Source organism: Aplidium turbinatum, chromosome 14 (genome assembly GCF_918807975.1).
Source record: "Aplidium turbinatum chromosome 14, kaAplTurb1.1, whole genome shotgun sequence".
NCBI lineage: Eukaryota > Metazoa > Chordata > Ascidiacea > Aplousobranchia > Polyclinidae > Aplidium > Aplidium turbinatum.
In genome coordinates, this window is record NC_137485.1 from 4,100,380 (window position 1) to 4,118,958 (window position 18,579).

The 18,579-nt window shown below is 35.9% G+C and overlaps 1 protein-coding gene across 1 annotated transcript in view; it reads left to right on the forward strand.

The window, feature by feature from the left end:
• The window catches only part of LOC145782815 (uncharacterized), a 56,039-nt gene that overhangs the window by 8,586 nt on the left and 28,874 nt on the right, over nt 1-18,579 (forward strand). The window contains exons 5-12 of the mRNA XM_082594582.1: nt 2,057-2,170; nt 2,480-2,671; nt 4,661-4,718; nt 5,173-5,241; nt 6,570-6,741; nt 8,898-9,051; nt 9,132-9,201; nt 11,147-11,243. Coding sequence (XP_082450708.1) covers nt 2,057-2,170; nt 2,480-2,671; nt 4,661-4,718; nt 5,173-5,241; nt 6,570-6,741; nt 8,898-9,051; nt 9,132-9,201; nt 11,147-11,243 — 926 coding nt within the window. The remainder of the gene's footprint in view (nt 1-2,056; nt 2,171-2,479; nt 2,672-4,660; nt 4,719-5,172; nt 5,242-6,569; nt 6,742-8,897; nt 9,052-9,131; nt 9,202-11,146; nt 11,244-18,579) is intronic.

The following is an 18,579-nucleotide window of genomic DNA, read 5'->3' on the forward strand; positions in this document are numbered from 1 at the left end:
TCGAGTGTGACACTGCACTAAGAACATCAGCCTTCACAATCGGAACATCAGCATTCCCTGGGGCATTAATCATTTTGCAGCCTTTACCCCGAAGTGTTTTACTGATCAGGTCAATCATTTTTGTTTGTTCATGTCCCTTGAGAGAAACTCATCCTTCCTTCCATCAAACACTGTCTCTACCGTAAAGCTGATGACTGCATGCACATTCTTTCCAATCCTCTGGTGTGTGTTGTCCTTGATTGTTGGTCCTCCTAGGTACCCGTAAAAAAATGTTGCCCTTTGATAACGCCGAGTCGTAAATTTTGCATATGATTGTGCAGTGGATCCGTAGGTTTTCCCCTCTTCCATGGTAGCCGCTGTAGCAGTAAACCTCCATCTATGACGTAGTGTTGAGTTTTTCGGAATGTTTTTCAGCAATGATTTCGGTAGCTTTCCAGTACAGTGGCTGATTGAATGTGATCACTACTGGAACGTGATGTTTGAAGGCAATATTGGATACATACACTACTGTGGACAGAATGCACGTTTTATCCGCTGAATACATGTTTTACTTTGGCAAAAACACTATCGACGACTGGCCAGGATGATCGTTCCCTTGGTGAAGAATATGCATCATACCTTGCCAGTTGGGCAGGGTTTGCATGAAATTGAATGAAAGCTTCCACAACATGTCAATCCTGTCATCACAATCAAGAAATCTGGGGAGATCTTGAAACAAGATGTCACGACGCGCTTTATTGGCAAAGTGGAGTTGTTTGATTTCAGTCCTAGCCTTCTTTGTAATGTTGAGTTGTGGGTGGTTGTGCCTTGGAATCATTCAGTTTGCTTTCAAGGCAGCAATCATTCCCATCTCGTAGAAAGTCCCCTTTCCATCCAGGGTAATAATATTATGATCAACATTGTCAGCTACAAATAACATTGTACTTTCGAGTAGGTCTATATGTTCTCTGGATCAATGGATTCTGACACTACCCAATCAGCTGCATTCTTTTCAAACCTCTGGACTTCTGCGTAAGAAGAACAATATCCCATATTGTGTAAAGTATCAAGAAATCTAGACCTGTACAAATGATGTCCTTGAACAGCAAAACCAATTTTCTATGGTGCAATCACCGCTCGTGGTCTGACAGCTTGGGCAATAGCTTGGCTAATACTTGCAACCTTTTGCTTTGTGTCTTTCCTACAAATAAGGAACTCAACAGTGTTCGCAAAGTTTCAGGCTAGTACATTAGAACAGGACCGAGATTGAGTGCGTCTGTGCTTGGATAGCGATCATTAACAGATGGAACACCATTTTTGATCTCACCTTTGATGATCCTTGCCGCAGTTTTAATTATTTTTCTCTTTTGTGACTCTTCATCATCCTCATGCCTTGTCTTTAGGTAATGAGATCGGAGAATTTTGGATATTTTCTCTCTCCTAGTGACAATGTCGTGAAGGCCCTGACCTTCAGCTATATAAATAGATTCACCGTATTGCTTATGTAATTGGGTTTTCAGATATTGTGATCCATAAAAAAGGCAATCATCATTTGCAAAAAAACTCCTTCATTTTAGATCTGAGGTCTGAATCTTTAAAAATGCCTGGTCCTGTTCAACATCCTTCGGTCGCCCAGATTTTCCCTCAGGTACTCTGCCGTATTGCAATGGTACGTTAAATCCATATCTAAAATTAACACTACAAGAATGATGATATAAACAGTCTGCAGCATCCAAATCGCCACCGTAATATTCAATATGACCTTTCACGGCGAATGACCAATCGTCAGAACGTCTCTCCCAACACTCTAATGTAGTCCTTGCAAAAACATCTGTTTTAACGAAACTAAAGCTAGGTCTGTCCGTGAGAACTCGAGTTCCACAAAAAAAAAGAACAATCAGTCTTGCTGTCGAAGTTGCCATCAAGAATTCGAACACTTTGTTTCCTCCTGACGCAGGACCCACTTTCCTCTCTGTTCTTCTTAAGCTGTGTATCGATGGGGTTGGTGTAACGTTTACGACAGTCTATGTGTACTTTTCCAAAACTGAAAAGTAGTTACTTCAGTGCAACCAATCAGGTATCAATACAACGAGCGAGGGATCGATTTCAACATTCCATGCCAACAGGAAAATATGCCTCCAAAAACGAGGACACACACGAACAAGCTCGGAAATGGATGCGAGCATATCAGGTAAAGCAGCACCATTCACTAGGATCTGCAACAGAGCCTCTGTCAAAAGACCAGTGCTTCTGTCAGGTAGATGATGGCAATCTCTCTACAAAGTCCGAACAGAGAATTTGGGGAGAACACTCAGGCAAACTGTGAAAATTACTCAGGATCCGGAACTAATGACAAGGTTGAGTAATGCGATATGTCCAAGTGATCCCCATGCGATAAATGTAAGATACCACAAGCTCTGCTGGATTTGGCATGTGTTTCATGTCCTCAGAGATGGAGCCAGTGACAGACAAGTCTAATAACAATGAGTTACCAATGCAGATGGCGTGCTTGATCGAATTGATCAATCCTGTTGAGATTCATACAGCAAAGCAAGCTTACCTTCCCATGGATGACATTGACAACACTTATATTTTCATGCTTGGAGGCAAAAAAGAGGCAGAGAAACACAAACCGAAATTGACACGGCAGTGGCTGAAGGATATTTTTTCAGAGTTGCCAAATATCAAATCAGTGAGACAGAAAGACAGAAGAAAGCCATCTGTTCTACACAACCCTGAAGCTTGTGAAGAAGTGGTTCACACGTCTATGATGCTAAGTTAAGGCAGTGAAATGGACGAAACCAAGATGTTGTACAAGACAACCAAACTAATACGAAGCACCACTGCTAACTTCAATGCTGAGAAAGACGTGACAGACGAAGCATAGCAAATGACAACAGCTGTTAGAAAATGGAATTGTTTTTCTTTTGTCTTTATGACAGTGATGTGCAGGCTGGCTTTTAAAGAATTCCTTATTCAACATAACTTAGCACTAGCCTGTTGAATAAAGTTTATATCTCAACTAGTAAGTAGTTATATTATCATCATCATCATCACCCGGTCATGCCACTGCTGGCTGATGGCCTCCACATATGTTTCCACATTGTTCTGTCTGTTGCTCTTCTCATCCAGGTGATGCCAATTTTTTCTTCTATGTTATCACGCCATCTTCTTTTTGGTCTCCCTTTAGTTCTTCTTACATATCTTGGTGTCCATTCTGTGGTTATCTTGACCCATCTGTTGTCTGTCATTCTTGCTACATGTCCCGCCCATTGCCACTTTAAGTTTGTTGCTGTTTCTACGTTAGGTTTGTTGCTGTAGTAATATAATGAAATATAATTTCGGCGGCCATTTTGAAAAGAAATATGGCGGATAATTGGAAAGTAGTTAACGCTAGGCATCTTGGTATGCTTGTAATGGATTCCTTGATCCTTAAAACATAGGGTTAGCATGTTTAATGAAGTTTCTAAGTTTATTAAGAGCCGAGATAGAGCAAAATGTATATTTTGGGGCGGCCATTTGGAAAATTAAAAATGACGGCCATGCGGACATTTCTGCAAATGCAATCAACGTTTTTCGGATTCATCATGGTCTAAGCTTTCCGAAAATGTATTGGTTTGCTAATCTCCCAAAAATTTGAACGAAACTCTTTATATTGACATAGTGAACCTGCCTATACAGTAAGTTATTAAATAACAAAATGTTGAAAAACACAAGATTATTTTTTTTCAATAAAAATTGTCAAAAATTGTTTTTCTCCTAATATTTTAAAATGTTATTCTTGATGATAAATACTACAAAAAAACGTTGAAAAACCTTTTGTAGGATTTTTTTTGGTTCAAACTATATATATCATATATTGACCCTACTGACACTTGCCTGCAACAATACAAACAATGAACATGTGCATAATATCAGTGTTAAGTTAAACTAAGTTAATTAGCTCATTAGTTTCGATAGTATTGTTTATATTTTTTAAGGTTTTTCTGCTTTCTGTCGTCGATTCCATATTTCTTGAATCAATCAATTACATTCCACGCTTTTATGAAACTACAATTTCAAAGCGAGGCAACACGTGTTTTGAGTCAGCGCATTTGAAAGCTTTTTAAACGTGTGGTGTAACAGAGTCGACATCTTTTCAAGGCATTTGACAGTTACTGATGCAAAATTGCAAAATATTGTGAAATTTTGTGAACCTGCAGGGATTGGAACAGATATTATTTTATTGCTTGTCTGTTTTTCCTGGATAGTACGAGTACATGCATAATTAAAAGTGGAAAGCAGCTAACTTCAATTTTACCATTCTAATCTAGTTTCGTTGGATGATTGTACTCTCCAATCAAAAACAGGGGAAAAAACATCGACCTAAATCGATGCCTGTGCTTTTTTTGCTTAATAATTCAGTTGACCTTTTTTGTATAATGCTTACTAGCCTATATGATTAGCTTGTGCGTTCCTATTACGTACGTACTATGGAAAAGCAATACGGTTAAACTCGTGAAAAGTTGCATATTTTGGATGATGCTGTAGAGCAAAAACTTGACATGATAGAAGAAAATTGGCGGTATTTTTGAAAGCAGCACACCAGTATTAGCCTAAATTAAGTGCAAAATCAAAGTCACCAATTTTTTTTCAAAATTGTTCCCCAGTGAATCGTTCTATCACAATATTTTACTTACAGATGAATACAACACAAAGTGATAAACAAACGAAGCCTTCATCGTCTCCTACAGGCAAAGGTTTGCAAAGTATATAAATCAGTCACTTGTAAACGTGATAGAAGTTTTGCTATGATTTTTTTTGTCACTCTACCAATGATAACATTTTGAACAACTGTACTGCGTTTATGTTGTTTCTGATTTACTATGTGACCATATTACGAGCCTAACGTATCTGTAATAGTTCATCCACTACACGTACGCATGTACAGTAGCCTATGTGGATTAGGCTCTATTGGTTTGTCCTCAAAAGTTTTCACACATTTAAGCTGGCTATAGGTATGCAAGTTACCGATAGTTAAAGTGAGCAATCATCTAATCTTCCTTGACCTATAAGTTTGGACGCAGTGGTGGATTTCCATAGAAACGTAAAAAGCATTTGTCTCGCTTCCCTCTTGGACCCCCTTTAGTAAAGTTATGCTCTTAAAATTGTATATGCATTTAGGTTATTCTTCATAAAAACATTATTGTCAAGGTGAAATTACAAAGCAAAGTGAGGAACAAGCAACACACTTACCCCCTCTCGCAGTCAAAGAAACGCAAGGTAAAAAAATCAGTCACTTTTAGATGTGATAATATTTGTGTTATAATTTTCTTTTGTCGTTTTACAAATGGGAATTTTTTCAGTGACTGTATTCCTAGAAGAGGCATCAAACATTTCTAATGAGTGGGAGAAAGCTTTATAACGATATTTAATCCTTTTACAGTAATTTTAGTATGCTATTAAGAGCGTCTGTTTTTTTTTTTTTCGTATTTCATGTTGTATTATTTTTTTGGTAAAAAGTGTTGGAACCACGAGTAGAGCTATGTGAAGGTGACACTTTTGCTGCGCTTGGCCTGAAATCTGGATTCGTTAGAAGTGTAATTAGAATAAATTTCATTTACTGTTAATAATCATTGCAATATGTTTGAAAAACCTTAACTTCCAGTCTTCTGAAAAGCAAATAGAAGATATATCGAATTGGTGAATTTCACAATAGCAAGACAATGTATTCCGTAACAGTAGTCTTTCGACACTTTTGTGTATGGACATAACACAGGCTTTCCAAGAGAGTGTTTGACGGTTATCTAAAGTAATATGCCAAAAAAGCTTTATGAATCAACAGAAGTTGCAATATTTTTTTAATCACAACTGAACGAAGCATTTTGGCCAGGTTCTACTGCAGATATTTTTAAGTTGGCAGAGGTTATCTTTAGGGAAGCTTTACAAAACATTGAGCATTATCAACCTAAAATTCGAAGGTAAACTATCATTTAATCAGCATCGTGACGTGATATGAACCTTAATATACAAAATCTACAAATGGAAGAATGGGTTAGATGTAAATCAGAATATATTTTAAGCAGGAGACTTAGGTACCAGTTTTAGGTAGGCTACAAATATTTTGGCAATGCGGTTAGTGTTCATTGTACAGATGCTTGGAGTGCTCTGAATTTATTTTATTCAAATGTGATTTAAATAATTTTGTTTTCACCTCTTCAGTTGCAATGAGTGATTTTTCTACGGGAAGAATTTGTGCTCAGAAACCAGTAGGTTCAGTGTAAAAAACATCAACTAATATTTTTTGCTTCAGAAAAAGTTGAGAAAATCGACATATTCAAACCTACGTCAGATACTTCATTTCAGCTATTCTGCAACTTTGATGTAACCAGTATTTGAAAAACTACAAAAACTTATATTCAGAACTTATTACTATTAACATTTTTTATGATGATTTACTTGAGGCATAATAAACGACAAATAAATTTTGTAAATGTGTCAACAAACTGAATTGGCAAGAAAAGAGAAAGTTCTTTCGCTCAGCAGTGAGTTACCACAGACTGAAAATGATGATGAAATATGATATACTTTGCGTTGTTTTATGTCTCTAGATTCTAACATGGCTAGTTCAAATGACACCAACTCACAAAACAAGATGGCAAAGATGACCAAATGTCCAGAATGTCTGAACACATTGAAGAAACCAATACGAATACTTCGGTGTGGACACAATTTGTGCCACACATGCTTGGAACAAATATGCATCACTCCTCGAATTTCCAAGTAGGAACATAACTATGTTAAAACTAAAACTCAACTTTTCAACCCGTCATCAGACGGCATCGGCAATCAATTTTATCGTTGCTTTTCATGTCATTACATTTTCATAAAAAAACTTGCTGAAGGTTGAATGAGTGTTAGTTGAAGTTAAACGATACAGGATATCGGCATCGCACATTATGCAATCCCATGGCCACCTGGAGATGCGGCCTGATTTGTCACATTTTGCAGATTTTGATTACAGCTACTGCTGGTGCTTGACTGACATTTTTTTAGATGTTCTTACTTTTTGCGGTTTCCTAATGACATAAAACTTTTTTGTTGCCTTGGGGAAGCAGTAGCAAATGAGAAAAAGTAAGTTGAAAAACGCAAAATCAGACTGTTATTGAAAATTAACAGTCTGACTAAAATCTTCGAAATCAAATTTTCTTTGTTTTTCAACATGTGAAGATGTTAAAACCTATTGTGTCATCTGGGGAAAAGAATAAAGAAAGCGTAAAAATCTAATTTTTAGAAAAATTTATTTAAACGTTCGCCTAAAGTTAGAAAAACCTGGAAATTTCTGCAAAATGTGACAAATCAGGCCGTATCTTTAGGTGGCCATGGCAATCCCAAATAGTTCTGTCATAAATGTGTTTATTTTAATATTCCAACGTGAAATATGAGCCTGGTTCTTGTCTATATTAATTTATACAATAGCTGTTTAATAGAATACAATGCTTCCTAAAAATGAAAAACATAATTGAGCATATTCAAGGTACTTATACACACCTCTTTCATATAAGTGATAGTAGAAACATCAATTTTGTAAAAATAGGTGTATGGAGAAAAAGTGGTGTTTTAAAGTCACTCAACGTTGAATAGTCTCCTTCTCCAGAATGACAAACATCTGTTTTGATTTTTTTTGCTGATAGTGCATGTCTGAAAGGCATTATCAAGTACTGTTTCGGGAAAGAGTTTGTTTTCTTGTACTAAACACAGGCAAGACACAACAATACAACAGAGTTGAGCATTATAATAATATAATTTACATGTTTACAAATAGTTTTAACAGTCGAACGTTTTCGGCTTAATTTAAGCGCTCATCAGGAATATGAAAATATTTATAAAATGCAATAAATTTGAACTTCTTGAAGGTAGCTAGCTAACTAACTGTAAGCATCAAGAAATACGCAGCGATTCCAAACTACGCACTAGCTAGGTCTGCCGAAATCAGGAAGCATGGCTTTGCCACGTTTGTCCATGAAAGCTTAATATCAGAACAACGGAGGTGTCGAAATCGACACTTTTTAATTTTCGATATCTGAATTTTGGCTTTGTTTGTTCTCCAGTCCCCTTGAGAGTTTGAGTACTTTCATGTAATTATATTAGCTTTACTTTTATACTGTGTTGATAAACATTCTGATAATAACAATTTTTTAATCAGAGAATATACTTCTAACAACGGAGGTGTCGATTGACACCAGTTGCGCTTTGGTAACAGTACTGGAACTCAGGTTGTGTTTTTGATGGCATCATAAAGAAATAGCAACAGATGAAATGTAAATAAAACAATTTTAGGTAAAATTTTGTTGCAAGGCGGTTTAAAAGAAGAGAAATTTAGACAGGCATCACAAAATTTGTGAATTGTGAACATTCAACTTCTTGACAAATAGGTAGATGCTTGTCAAAATAGGTTGCAAGTTGCTTACATTACGAAAGGGTAAACTGAAAGTGCTCCATTGCTAATGAAGGTTTTGTACAAATCTAATGCGATCAAAATTTTTTCTTGGAAAAGTATCAAAGCTAAGAAATATGAAGATGAAGCTAAGAAAATGTCAACTGATTAAGCCAAAACTTATCATGTCACAAGTCAGCAAATTCAGTTTAGCAAGCTATGACCAAGCAAGTCCGACTCTAAGTGAAAATCTCATTTGCTGACTTGGATAGTAGCTGAAATGCACTTGCTGAGTTGAAACACCTTCTGCATTGTCGCATGCCGAGTAGTCTGGCGATCTTTATTAACATGAACAGATGACTGACCACAACTTAGTGGGATTGAATAGCATTATTGAAAACAACTACAATACATTAATAAAATAACAACCTAATAAACTCAAAAATTTGTTTCGTTATTTACTTCATCATGATGTTCAAACTAAATTTGTGTTTTGTTGCAGACAAACATTCAAATTCAAACTCCCATTGTTAATGTCTCAAAAATTAAAGGTCACTTGCCCAGAATGTTGGAAAACTACAGAGTTGCCTGGAAATGGATTAGAACATGCACAAAGAAACCACAGTCTTGAACATTTGATTTATGAGTTGGCGAAGGTAAAGAAAGTGCAATTGAAATTGCAAACACGACAAGACACAAGGGTTATTATTTACAAAATATATATACATGCTTTCAGATAAACATAATTCAAAATCCAGCAGAAAACAAAGAACCTGTAGCACCTGCCACCAGCAAGCAAATGCCAGGTCAGCAGCATGAGGTTGCTCGAAATGATTATTTTATGATCAAGATAAACGTTTGCAGCACGTAGGCTAATTCAAACAATCAATATAAAGGAAAATTTGTGTGAAGGCAATATATTTTGGTTTCAAACAAAGTCTGTTTTGGTAACATAGCCAAGTTTGAAGTTTAAACGGCCTAATCAAAACGAAACCAATTTGTTTTTATCACAATCAATAGATATAGCTCATACGGCAGGCTACATTATATGTTCTTGAACAAGGGTGCTATTTTATTGTGTAATTCTGTTGAGATGTTACAGTACTTTACTGTCCTATAGTATTCTTTAGTAGCGCAATCTTTTGTTGCAAAGTATTTAATTTGCTGCAAGTATTTAATTTGCAGTATTGCGTCTTTATTTTCCAATAAAACCTTTTAGCAATATTTGTATTTCTGAAAGATTGAATGTATGTGTACAGCGTATTCACATGTTACAAACAAACATGTCAATTGCTATTGCATTTTATTAAAAGAAATGGGCATCTCGCCCGCGAGTTGCTCCTTTTACAGTCATCTGGCCCTTTGTAAAAAAAAATGTTTGCAAACGCATAAACTATGCTTTGGCTGTGATATAATTTGTCGTTTTATCTATTCTCAATGTGGGATGGTCAACATAAAGGCAGTTTGATCATATTCTGTTTCGATAGGATATATTCTTTGTAAAGATTCCATATTGTTTTGTATTAAAATTTTTTTTAAAGAATTTTGTTTTATTTTGAAACACTTCCTCACTGTAATATGTTTCATTTCTATAAAAGAAATATTTTCAACTATTGTTTCCAATTGAAGAGGTGAGAACGTAAAGTACTTGAGTCATAAATGTCAATTTTGAGGTTTTTAAATTTTTATGCTTCTTGAAATCAGCTGGACATATAATTTTTGCTTTTTGTAGCATATTTCACTGTGTTGCTTCATGGGAATTAACAAACAGATTTGGACTTGAGCCTTTTTCTTTGCTTAAGTGTGACTTTGTTCTAAAATAAAACGTGCAGGCTATTCGTTGTTTGCATTCCACTGACATGATTTGTGATAACATTTAGTGCCATATACCTACCACTTGCAGGGGAGATACTATCAATTGTATTGAAGATTCCTTTATGGTATTGTATATAAATTTTAAAAACATCTTCCAAGATTGGTTTTGCTGAACACACTTGCATATAGTGTATGCTGCGGTGAGTATTGAATAAACCGAAAGCACATCCATGAATTTAACCTTTTGAAAGCAAGCATATACAATAGTATGAGTACAAGTTTATAGCCTAACTTGCTACAAAAGTTAGGCTATCTATCTGTTGATAATTTATTGTGGTCTACCTCTATTAGCCTTCTGTAAAATTGGTCGCGTGACAAGACAAGAAATGATTATAAAAGATGATGTAGCCTAATCAGTACGACTATTTGTTGACGTCACTTCAAAGTTTTCTCGATCACGTTTTTTTGTCATCAACAACCTTGAAGTTTCCCAGGTCAAAGAAAAAATTATTTATCTTGCAAAATTTATGCAAACCTGCATTAGATGTCACGTGAGGATAGCCGACCATCTTATTAGCTGAAAGGACTTTAAGTACTTTTAGCCCGAAAAATCCGTAATTTAAAAAAAATTCCGTTTCTTATAAAAGGGCTTTGGTACAACTTTCAGCTACAAAACTTTTGATATGTTACTTAAGACTGTAAAGGAAGTCCAAAACAAGTAACAAGTAAGTTGTGGCCAAAATGTAACTTTAGCAGGTGGCTTTCCTTCTCACCTCTTCAATTGTTTTTCTGAACCGCTCTTTCAAAATAAGTAGTGTGATAAATTTGTTGTTCGATGCCTTGCTGTTGTGTGAAATATCATTTCCTTGAACTATTGTACTCAGTTTCAAGTTTTGTTTGACGCGACTTCTTTTTGTATTAATCTATCTTTTACAGAAGGAATGCAAAAATTTGTAGCTTTGTACGATTTTGTCGCAAGAACCTCTGATGAACTATCATTCCATAAAGGAGATTTGATTTACGTATTGAAAGGGTCAGTATGATGAAAGATCGTGTTTTTGAAGTTTTTATCTTGTAAAATTAAATTTGGAAAAGTAGATTTTATGATGCTTTTTCCATGTTATTTACAACAGGGATCCACAAATACTTGTCAAAAAAATAAGTTCTAAATCCATACAACCCAACCATTTTGAAAACACATACATTTTTTAAATCCGTGCATAAAATACTTCATGGATACATATTTAATTTTTTAAAACATGTTTTGTAATTTAATATCAATTTTAACAGGGTTATGCTACTATTATAAACATAGAGAAATAAAACATAGTAACTTTAGCGGGTTTAGCATACTTTATTTCACACAAAATATAACATAATTAAATAAAATGAACTCAAACGTTTTCGACACGTACGTGTGTCCTCATCAGGAATTAAATCTGCAATACATAAAATGAAAAATCGTAAGATAAATTTGACTATGCACTGTAACTGTAACGACACTCTGGACTGAAAGCACAAACTGAACTCGTAAGTGCGTGAGGTGTAGACACGTGAGGTGTAGACTACAGGCATTGGACAAAACAATTAGAACACACACAAAAGGAACGATGAGCCACAGGCCAATAACTGCCGGTTGAGAGATGGATTGTTACGTTTGATTCTTAAGGCTTCCATGATCTTAGTCTGTAAATCAGATCTGCCTCGAGAGATGATTTTAAATTGGTCGATCGAGACATTGTCAGTGCACGTTTCACAAGAGGCGATGTGCTCTTTAATTGCACTTTTAGTTGTTAGGTTTGGGTTTAAGTGCTCCCCGGCCCTTGTCAACAAATGTCTGGTTGACATACCAATGTATGTCTGGTTTGCGTCACGCAAACAAATAAATTTATACACAATATTTGAAGAAAGAGCAAAGGGGGTAGGCGACTTCAATTGAAAATATTGGTGCACTTTAAATGTTTTATACACAGGATGAATGTCACATGAAAATTTCTTTTTTATAAGTTTAGCTAGGTTTTTCGCAAAAAACCTAAAACCAAAAAACCTTTTTGCGAAACAGGTTTGAGCCTTTTATTTGAGCCTTTATAAACGGCCTTAATAGCCTTAATATAAATTATTGAGCCTTATTGAGCCTTAATATAAATTATTTGAGCCTTTATATTTGAGCCTTTATAAACGCATTTCAAAAGCAACTTTCTATCTAAAAAAATGAATATTCTTGTCATTTGAACTCTAAATAAAGTGTTTAAAACCTTATTTTAAAAAAATAAATTTTTTTGTATACTTAAAATCATCGCTCTTTTACGACACTTTTCACGCATTTCGAGCGCATTTTGTTTGTCGTATTTCAATATGCATTAATTCAATAAAATAATTTCAAAAATTGGCTTAAAGTATAGTGTAGTGATGCTAGAACATACCAGTGTAAGCACATCTTCTAAATGTGTGAAGAGCCGGAGATATTTAAGTGTAAACTTTGCTGTACCATTTCTGCAACGTCAGCGTAAAACCGATACTTTATTATGCATATGCATTAGGGTGGCTCATTTTCCTTGATGTTCTTTAAAAATTTTTTCAGTTTGGAATAATGTTCCATTTTGCTCACTGATATTTGCAAACCAAAAATTTTTGTTGGGTTTTGACCTTTGACCCTGGTTCACCCAAGGAGAAATTCTGAATTTTTCTGAAAAATTAGTAAATTTCGAAGTGGTTTAGCAGTATCTGAAGAGGGGATTTCTCAAAATTTGACCACGTGATTTTGACGTCACTTCTTCTGTTGACTTCCACGTGGAACATCTTCACCCTACTCCAAGTCTGAGAGTCACTAATAGTGCATGCTTTTAGTGTCATTTTAGTTGATTTTGCAGCCTTTTCGCAGTCAGTGAATTTATAACATGGACCAACAAAAATATTTTGGCACAAAGGATGAGAGTCATTAAAGAGTATTTCACGGTCCCTGATTCCGAAAATGCACTTAGTTTTTTCGAATTGGCTCTAGTTTTCGAGATATTCGACAATGAAAATATTTTTGAAATCGTTTCTCAAAAGCTTTCAATTAGCAAATTACTTATTTTCAGCCCTGTTTACCATTATGATGTCATAATTGCACTTGTCTAGTTCAATTGGTTCATGTTGCACAAAAGTTCAAAACGCAAGCAAAGGTTGAAATGAACTGTGTTTGACGTAAGGGAGACATAAATATTTAACGAAAACAGTTGTGAATCAGTAGGCCTACATCACGAGAAAAATATCCCGAAAGTCATGTGTTTATGAATGCAGCTTTATATTGAATAGGTAGGCCTACTGAAATGGATACTGTACAAATGAAATTTTATTCTAAGCCTTTGCTAAGGCCAAGTCTTTGCTGCAAGAAGTTTTTTTCTGGTCTATAGGCTAAATAAATGCCATATAGGCTAATAAAATATGCCTTTGACAAGTAGGATGCTGTACAAACAACCCAGATATATTTTGCTGCATGAGGCAACGCAGAGGAGCAACGCATTCTGCGATAGATACAGCGCTATATAAAAACAAGCATTATTATTACTTTGACATGAAGCTGTGTGATCAAGATAAGTCCTGGGTTCCTCCTATAAAGTATGCAAACATTGCACTCAAACCCGTTTCTTGGCTCAAGGCTAAGAAGTTCAGAGTGCCATGACATAAAGAGAGCCGTGGAATCATCATGAAAATTGATACTTCTGCACGGTGAGGATGTTCGAAGGAAGTTCGAACATCATGTTTACATGGAGTGTGCAAGGCAGTCATTGCATGGACGTTGCTATTTCTGTTTTTTGTTTGCCCTCTCTAGTTTCAAGTGGTGATTTGCTTGAAACAATAGGAAAACGGGCATGACTGAGAGTAACCTCAATACCTTCAGTAATATTTTGGAGCAAGGTCAAGTTTTTTTTCTCAAAACCATTTCTACCACCTACTGTAGTAGTTAAATATTTAGTTATCAAAAGTGGTAGCTGGAATCTTGGCTCCTCATCTCGATCAACATGGCATTCTTGACTCCAAGATTACGTTCTTCCGCAGCAAGCATAAAATTCTAAGCAGCTACTTTACTGAATAACATAACTTTGTATTCTGTAATTATGTAAATGGCCTTCGTACCTTGATGGGTGTTGCTTAGTAAGCCAATCATAATAAAGAGTTGCGTTTGTTCATCGATAGCTTTGTTTTGCTTATTTGTCTAGTTTGTTAAGCAAAACAATGTATGCATTTTGTTTGTACTTGGTAGCTTACTTACTAAGTAGAGTCTGAGACTGTTGAAGTCAACAAATATATTAATGCAAAACGCAAGTTATATATTCTACATCTTGTATCCTCAGGCTTACTTCACATCATATTTTGATTGTTACTAGGCCAGTAAACGTTAAATAGCTGTTTGTTTGGGTTGTAATTAACGTGATTGGTTCGAAATAGCGTTTATCCTTTAACATACCAAGCCTCGTTCACCAACGTCGTTTACCAAGGTGGGGTCCTCCAAGGACCCCATCGTTTCTATTGCTTAAAGTATACAGTATATACAAGGTCATCAATAATTAACGTTACAACTTCAAACAAATGTATTTAACAAATGGTGGATAGCCTAATAAATGAGTAATAAAAATATAATGTTATTGTCAAGTAAATAAATATTTAGAAAAAACAAGTTTTACTCAATGTGTCGGCCATTTGGGTCGATAACAAGTCGGAGACGCTTCGAAAACGACCTGCAAGAGTCATGAATAACTCTTTGAGGTATTTTGGCTCATTCTTTTTTCAGATTAGTTTTCAGCACTTCCAAACTTTGGTGGTGTTTAGTCGAAACCCTGCTCTCCAGGTAAGACGAGAAGCCAAAGTCTAGGGGTTCAGGTTTGGGGATGAATGTACCATTCTTCCTTGGAAATGAAAAACGGCAAATTGGCTAAGCCGGTTTGCGTTTTCTCACAATACATACAATCAGTATACCGGCACACCAAAGCACAAGCCAACTTGTAGTCTACTTTCTTCATCCTTACTTAGATTACAGTTTATAAAGCTAATGTAAGAAAGGAAGATTGCTGAAATTGTAAGTAAAGCAGATGCCATTTTTATGACACTGTAACAAACCCTTGTTTTTACCCCAAGTGTTATAAAAACTAAAATTTTAGTCTTAGCATCACATACAGTATAATATGTGTTTCTACAAATTACTTAGACAAAGGATCATATTCATAAATACACAGTTCATTCACATTCATCTTCACATTCTTTTGCACTTGTCACAGCTGTGTTGGTGACTCGGTGCTGTTCGCAAACGAAACGTTTGCATTGGAGCATATAATGTTAACTTTTCTATCGTTGTTTCAAGGACATTGAAAACATTTTCCTCTCTTCCGTTTCACTAGCTGCCTTGACGTTAAGAATATATTTGAAGCTTCAGTGTTTCGAGCTTCAGAAACTCCCATACCTTCAATAGCTCTAACGATGTGAAGCTGAAAACCAGATGGATTACATGCTCTGCGCAAGACATTAGATTTCGTCAATTCTTTGCCTAACTCCAGCAAGAAATAATATCCTCGATTAGATTTTCTACTGTTCCAGTCTCTGTTTTTGAACACCAAAGTGATATAGGAATTCAGGGCTCCAATGTCAAGCACGATCATAAAAAGTCGGAAAGGCCATCTTGACATTCGTCTGGCACAAGAATATTCACTCACCAACTTGTCTGCATCATCCACTCCGCCTTTTGTGCAGTTATATTCAAGTATCATGTTGGGTTTCTTGTGATCTTCATTAGACAGTGAATCATCAAGATACTGAGAAGATAGTAAACAAACCGTCTTGTTTTTTTAGTCACATAGCTTACAACTGACAGTTTATCTGAAAAGATAAAGTTTGACGATAAAACATATCGTCCCTTCGCAACTTCCATAACTGAAGGAATATCTGACTTCTTTGCTCAGTATTCCTGTCTTGGTGATATCTTTCTGGAACAAAAATTCTGCAGTTGGCACTGATGTAAAAAACTTATCTGTGGTGACACTTCTTCCAGTTGCAAACAGTGATTTCATCATGTCACACAGTACACACAACCAGACGTCCTTGATTTTCTCTGGTGCACTCCCAGGAAGTTTTCCTGAATAGACTTGGAGATTATACAGATAAGTGTTTTCACGTCTTCAGCTGCCCACACTTTAATTCCATATTTTGCTGGTTTTGATTTCATGTACTCGTTGGACATTTCCTTCGGAAAGAGACTAATTGTTCATCTACCATTACTTCTTCAAATGGCTTATAAAGTTTTTTGCAGTTTTCTACAAATCCATCCCAAATTTCGCGAAAAGCTGCAAGTTTGGCATTTTCTTTTTTTTGACCACATGTTGATTTGTCATCAAATTCTCAAACTCTGGCAAAGTGTAAGGACATTTTTCGCGTGAAGTTAGCTGGATAACATTCAACATTTGTAACCTAATATACCAAGGGGGGTCCCATATCAGGACACCAGGTAACGTTATGTTGTTTTTTGCATATGTTTCAAATAATTTTTTAATTTTTGTTGCACTATACTGAACTTGCTTAAATTTATGACACATACAAAGATAAAGAGAAAAGTTGATGCTATAGGTAAGGCGAGAGATAAAAAAATTCACCTCTGGGGTCCCTACGAGACCCCGCTTGGTATGTTAAGGGTTATACAACTCAGAAATGTGCCTGGGATTACTTCCAGTTTTGTTTATGTAGTAAACGACACAACGTTAAATCTATAGGGGCTCAAAATTACGAAAAAATATTTTTACTGTAACTCAAAAACTAGAGCCAATTCGAGAAAACTTAGTGCATTTTCAGAATCAGGGGCCTCGAAATACCTTAAAATGACCTTGAAATAACTGCCTTTATAAAGTTTTGTTGGCCTGTGAAAATCGATAAACATCATCAAATGATTCAAGAAACTGAAAGCAGTAGATATTTACTACGGTGAAGAGTGCACAAACAAAATCATGTCTGAAATGAGGTAGAATTCGACATTTTGAGAGTAATACACGTGTCAGTGTTCATGGAGTTGCTAATTAAACCACTTTGCTTGCTACAAGTTTGTGTTACTGCCTCTTATTGTGTCCATTAAGATGCTAGAGTGCATTAGAAGATAGCGAGTGAGCAGTTTCAGGGATAAGCGAAAATTCAATATATTGAAAAAATTCAAACCAGGTGAACCAGGGTCAAACGTTAATATTTTTTTGTGAAAATTGGTGTAGGAGATACATTTACCAAAAGGAACAATATTCCAAACTGACGAAAAATTTAAAAAAAAAACATTTTTTTTTCGAGATTTTGCGCCAGCCTAATATGCAGTGTAGTAGACACGCACCGTTGTTTCGTAAAGAGATGCTGATTACAGGCGAAAAGCATTTACGAAACAATAAAGCGACAATTGACCTGATTTGCAAATGATTTCTGAGAATTACTAGCCAGTAACCAGTAATTTTCTCCAACTCTAAACGATACTTAGTTGTCTTACTAATGGCTTGACCGAAATAGAGCTGGATATTGTTTTCTGTTTCACAAAGTCACACGGTAACTGATTGTTACAAGAGGTAGGCCGAGCTACTGCTATTTTTTTCCGAACGCATTGCGTTACACTAAATAATGTCTCGCCAGCAGTTTCTACTGTAGAAGAGGCATTTGCCCCTTTCGAAGATATGGAATATTGTGAAGAAGATGAAATTGACATGGTCATAGCACCACCAGATCCTGCTGTAGTTAGCGACGAAGAGGGTATGGACGAAAACGATTTGACAGGAAGTGGAGCAGTGCTACCAGACGCTGCAGGAGAGATTGAAATTCACAACGACCCCAGTTCCGAAGAAAAAACGCAGCTTATCGGAAGTAAAATGGAGTAGGAAAAAGGCTTCTTCCTTATTTTCTCCTATAAGCAAAAAAGCTGACAAGCTGGAAGATTTGGAAAGGAAATTGCTGGGACTAGAGTTTCGACGACAAGTGACTGTGAAACTTTTTAACTGCAAACGCTTTGCAATCTCTGCCACTGGCCGCCCAAGTGTTTTTGCTCTTGAATATAGCCGACCAAATAGTTCTACATTGCACCACTGTCTAAAAACTATTCCCTGCAATAAAAGACGTCGTTGCAGACAGGGTCACAGTCAAACGCGTTTTCCTCGTGGGATGTGTGATGTTCCTCTTCATCAGCATTGCAATGAATTGTACCACAAAAACAGGCCATAGTCCAAAGTAGATGTGTTCAAGGACATTGTGTTTTATTGAGTACTTTTTTTGTGTACTTTTATTACTCGTATGTTTTTATGCCAAATGATTTCGTTGTTTGCAATTGTGAATAGAAAACTATGTTTTCGCACTTGACTAAAATATGGTCTTAGATTTTT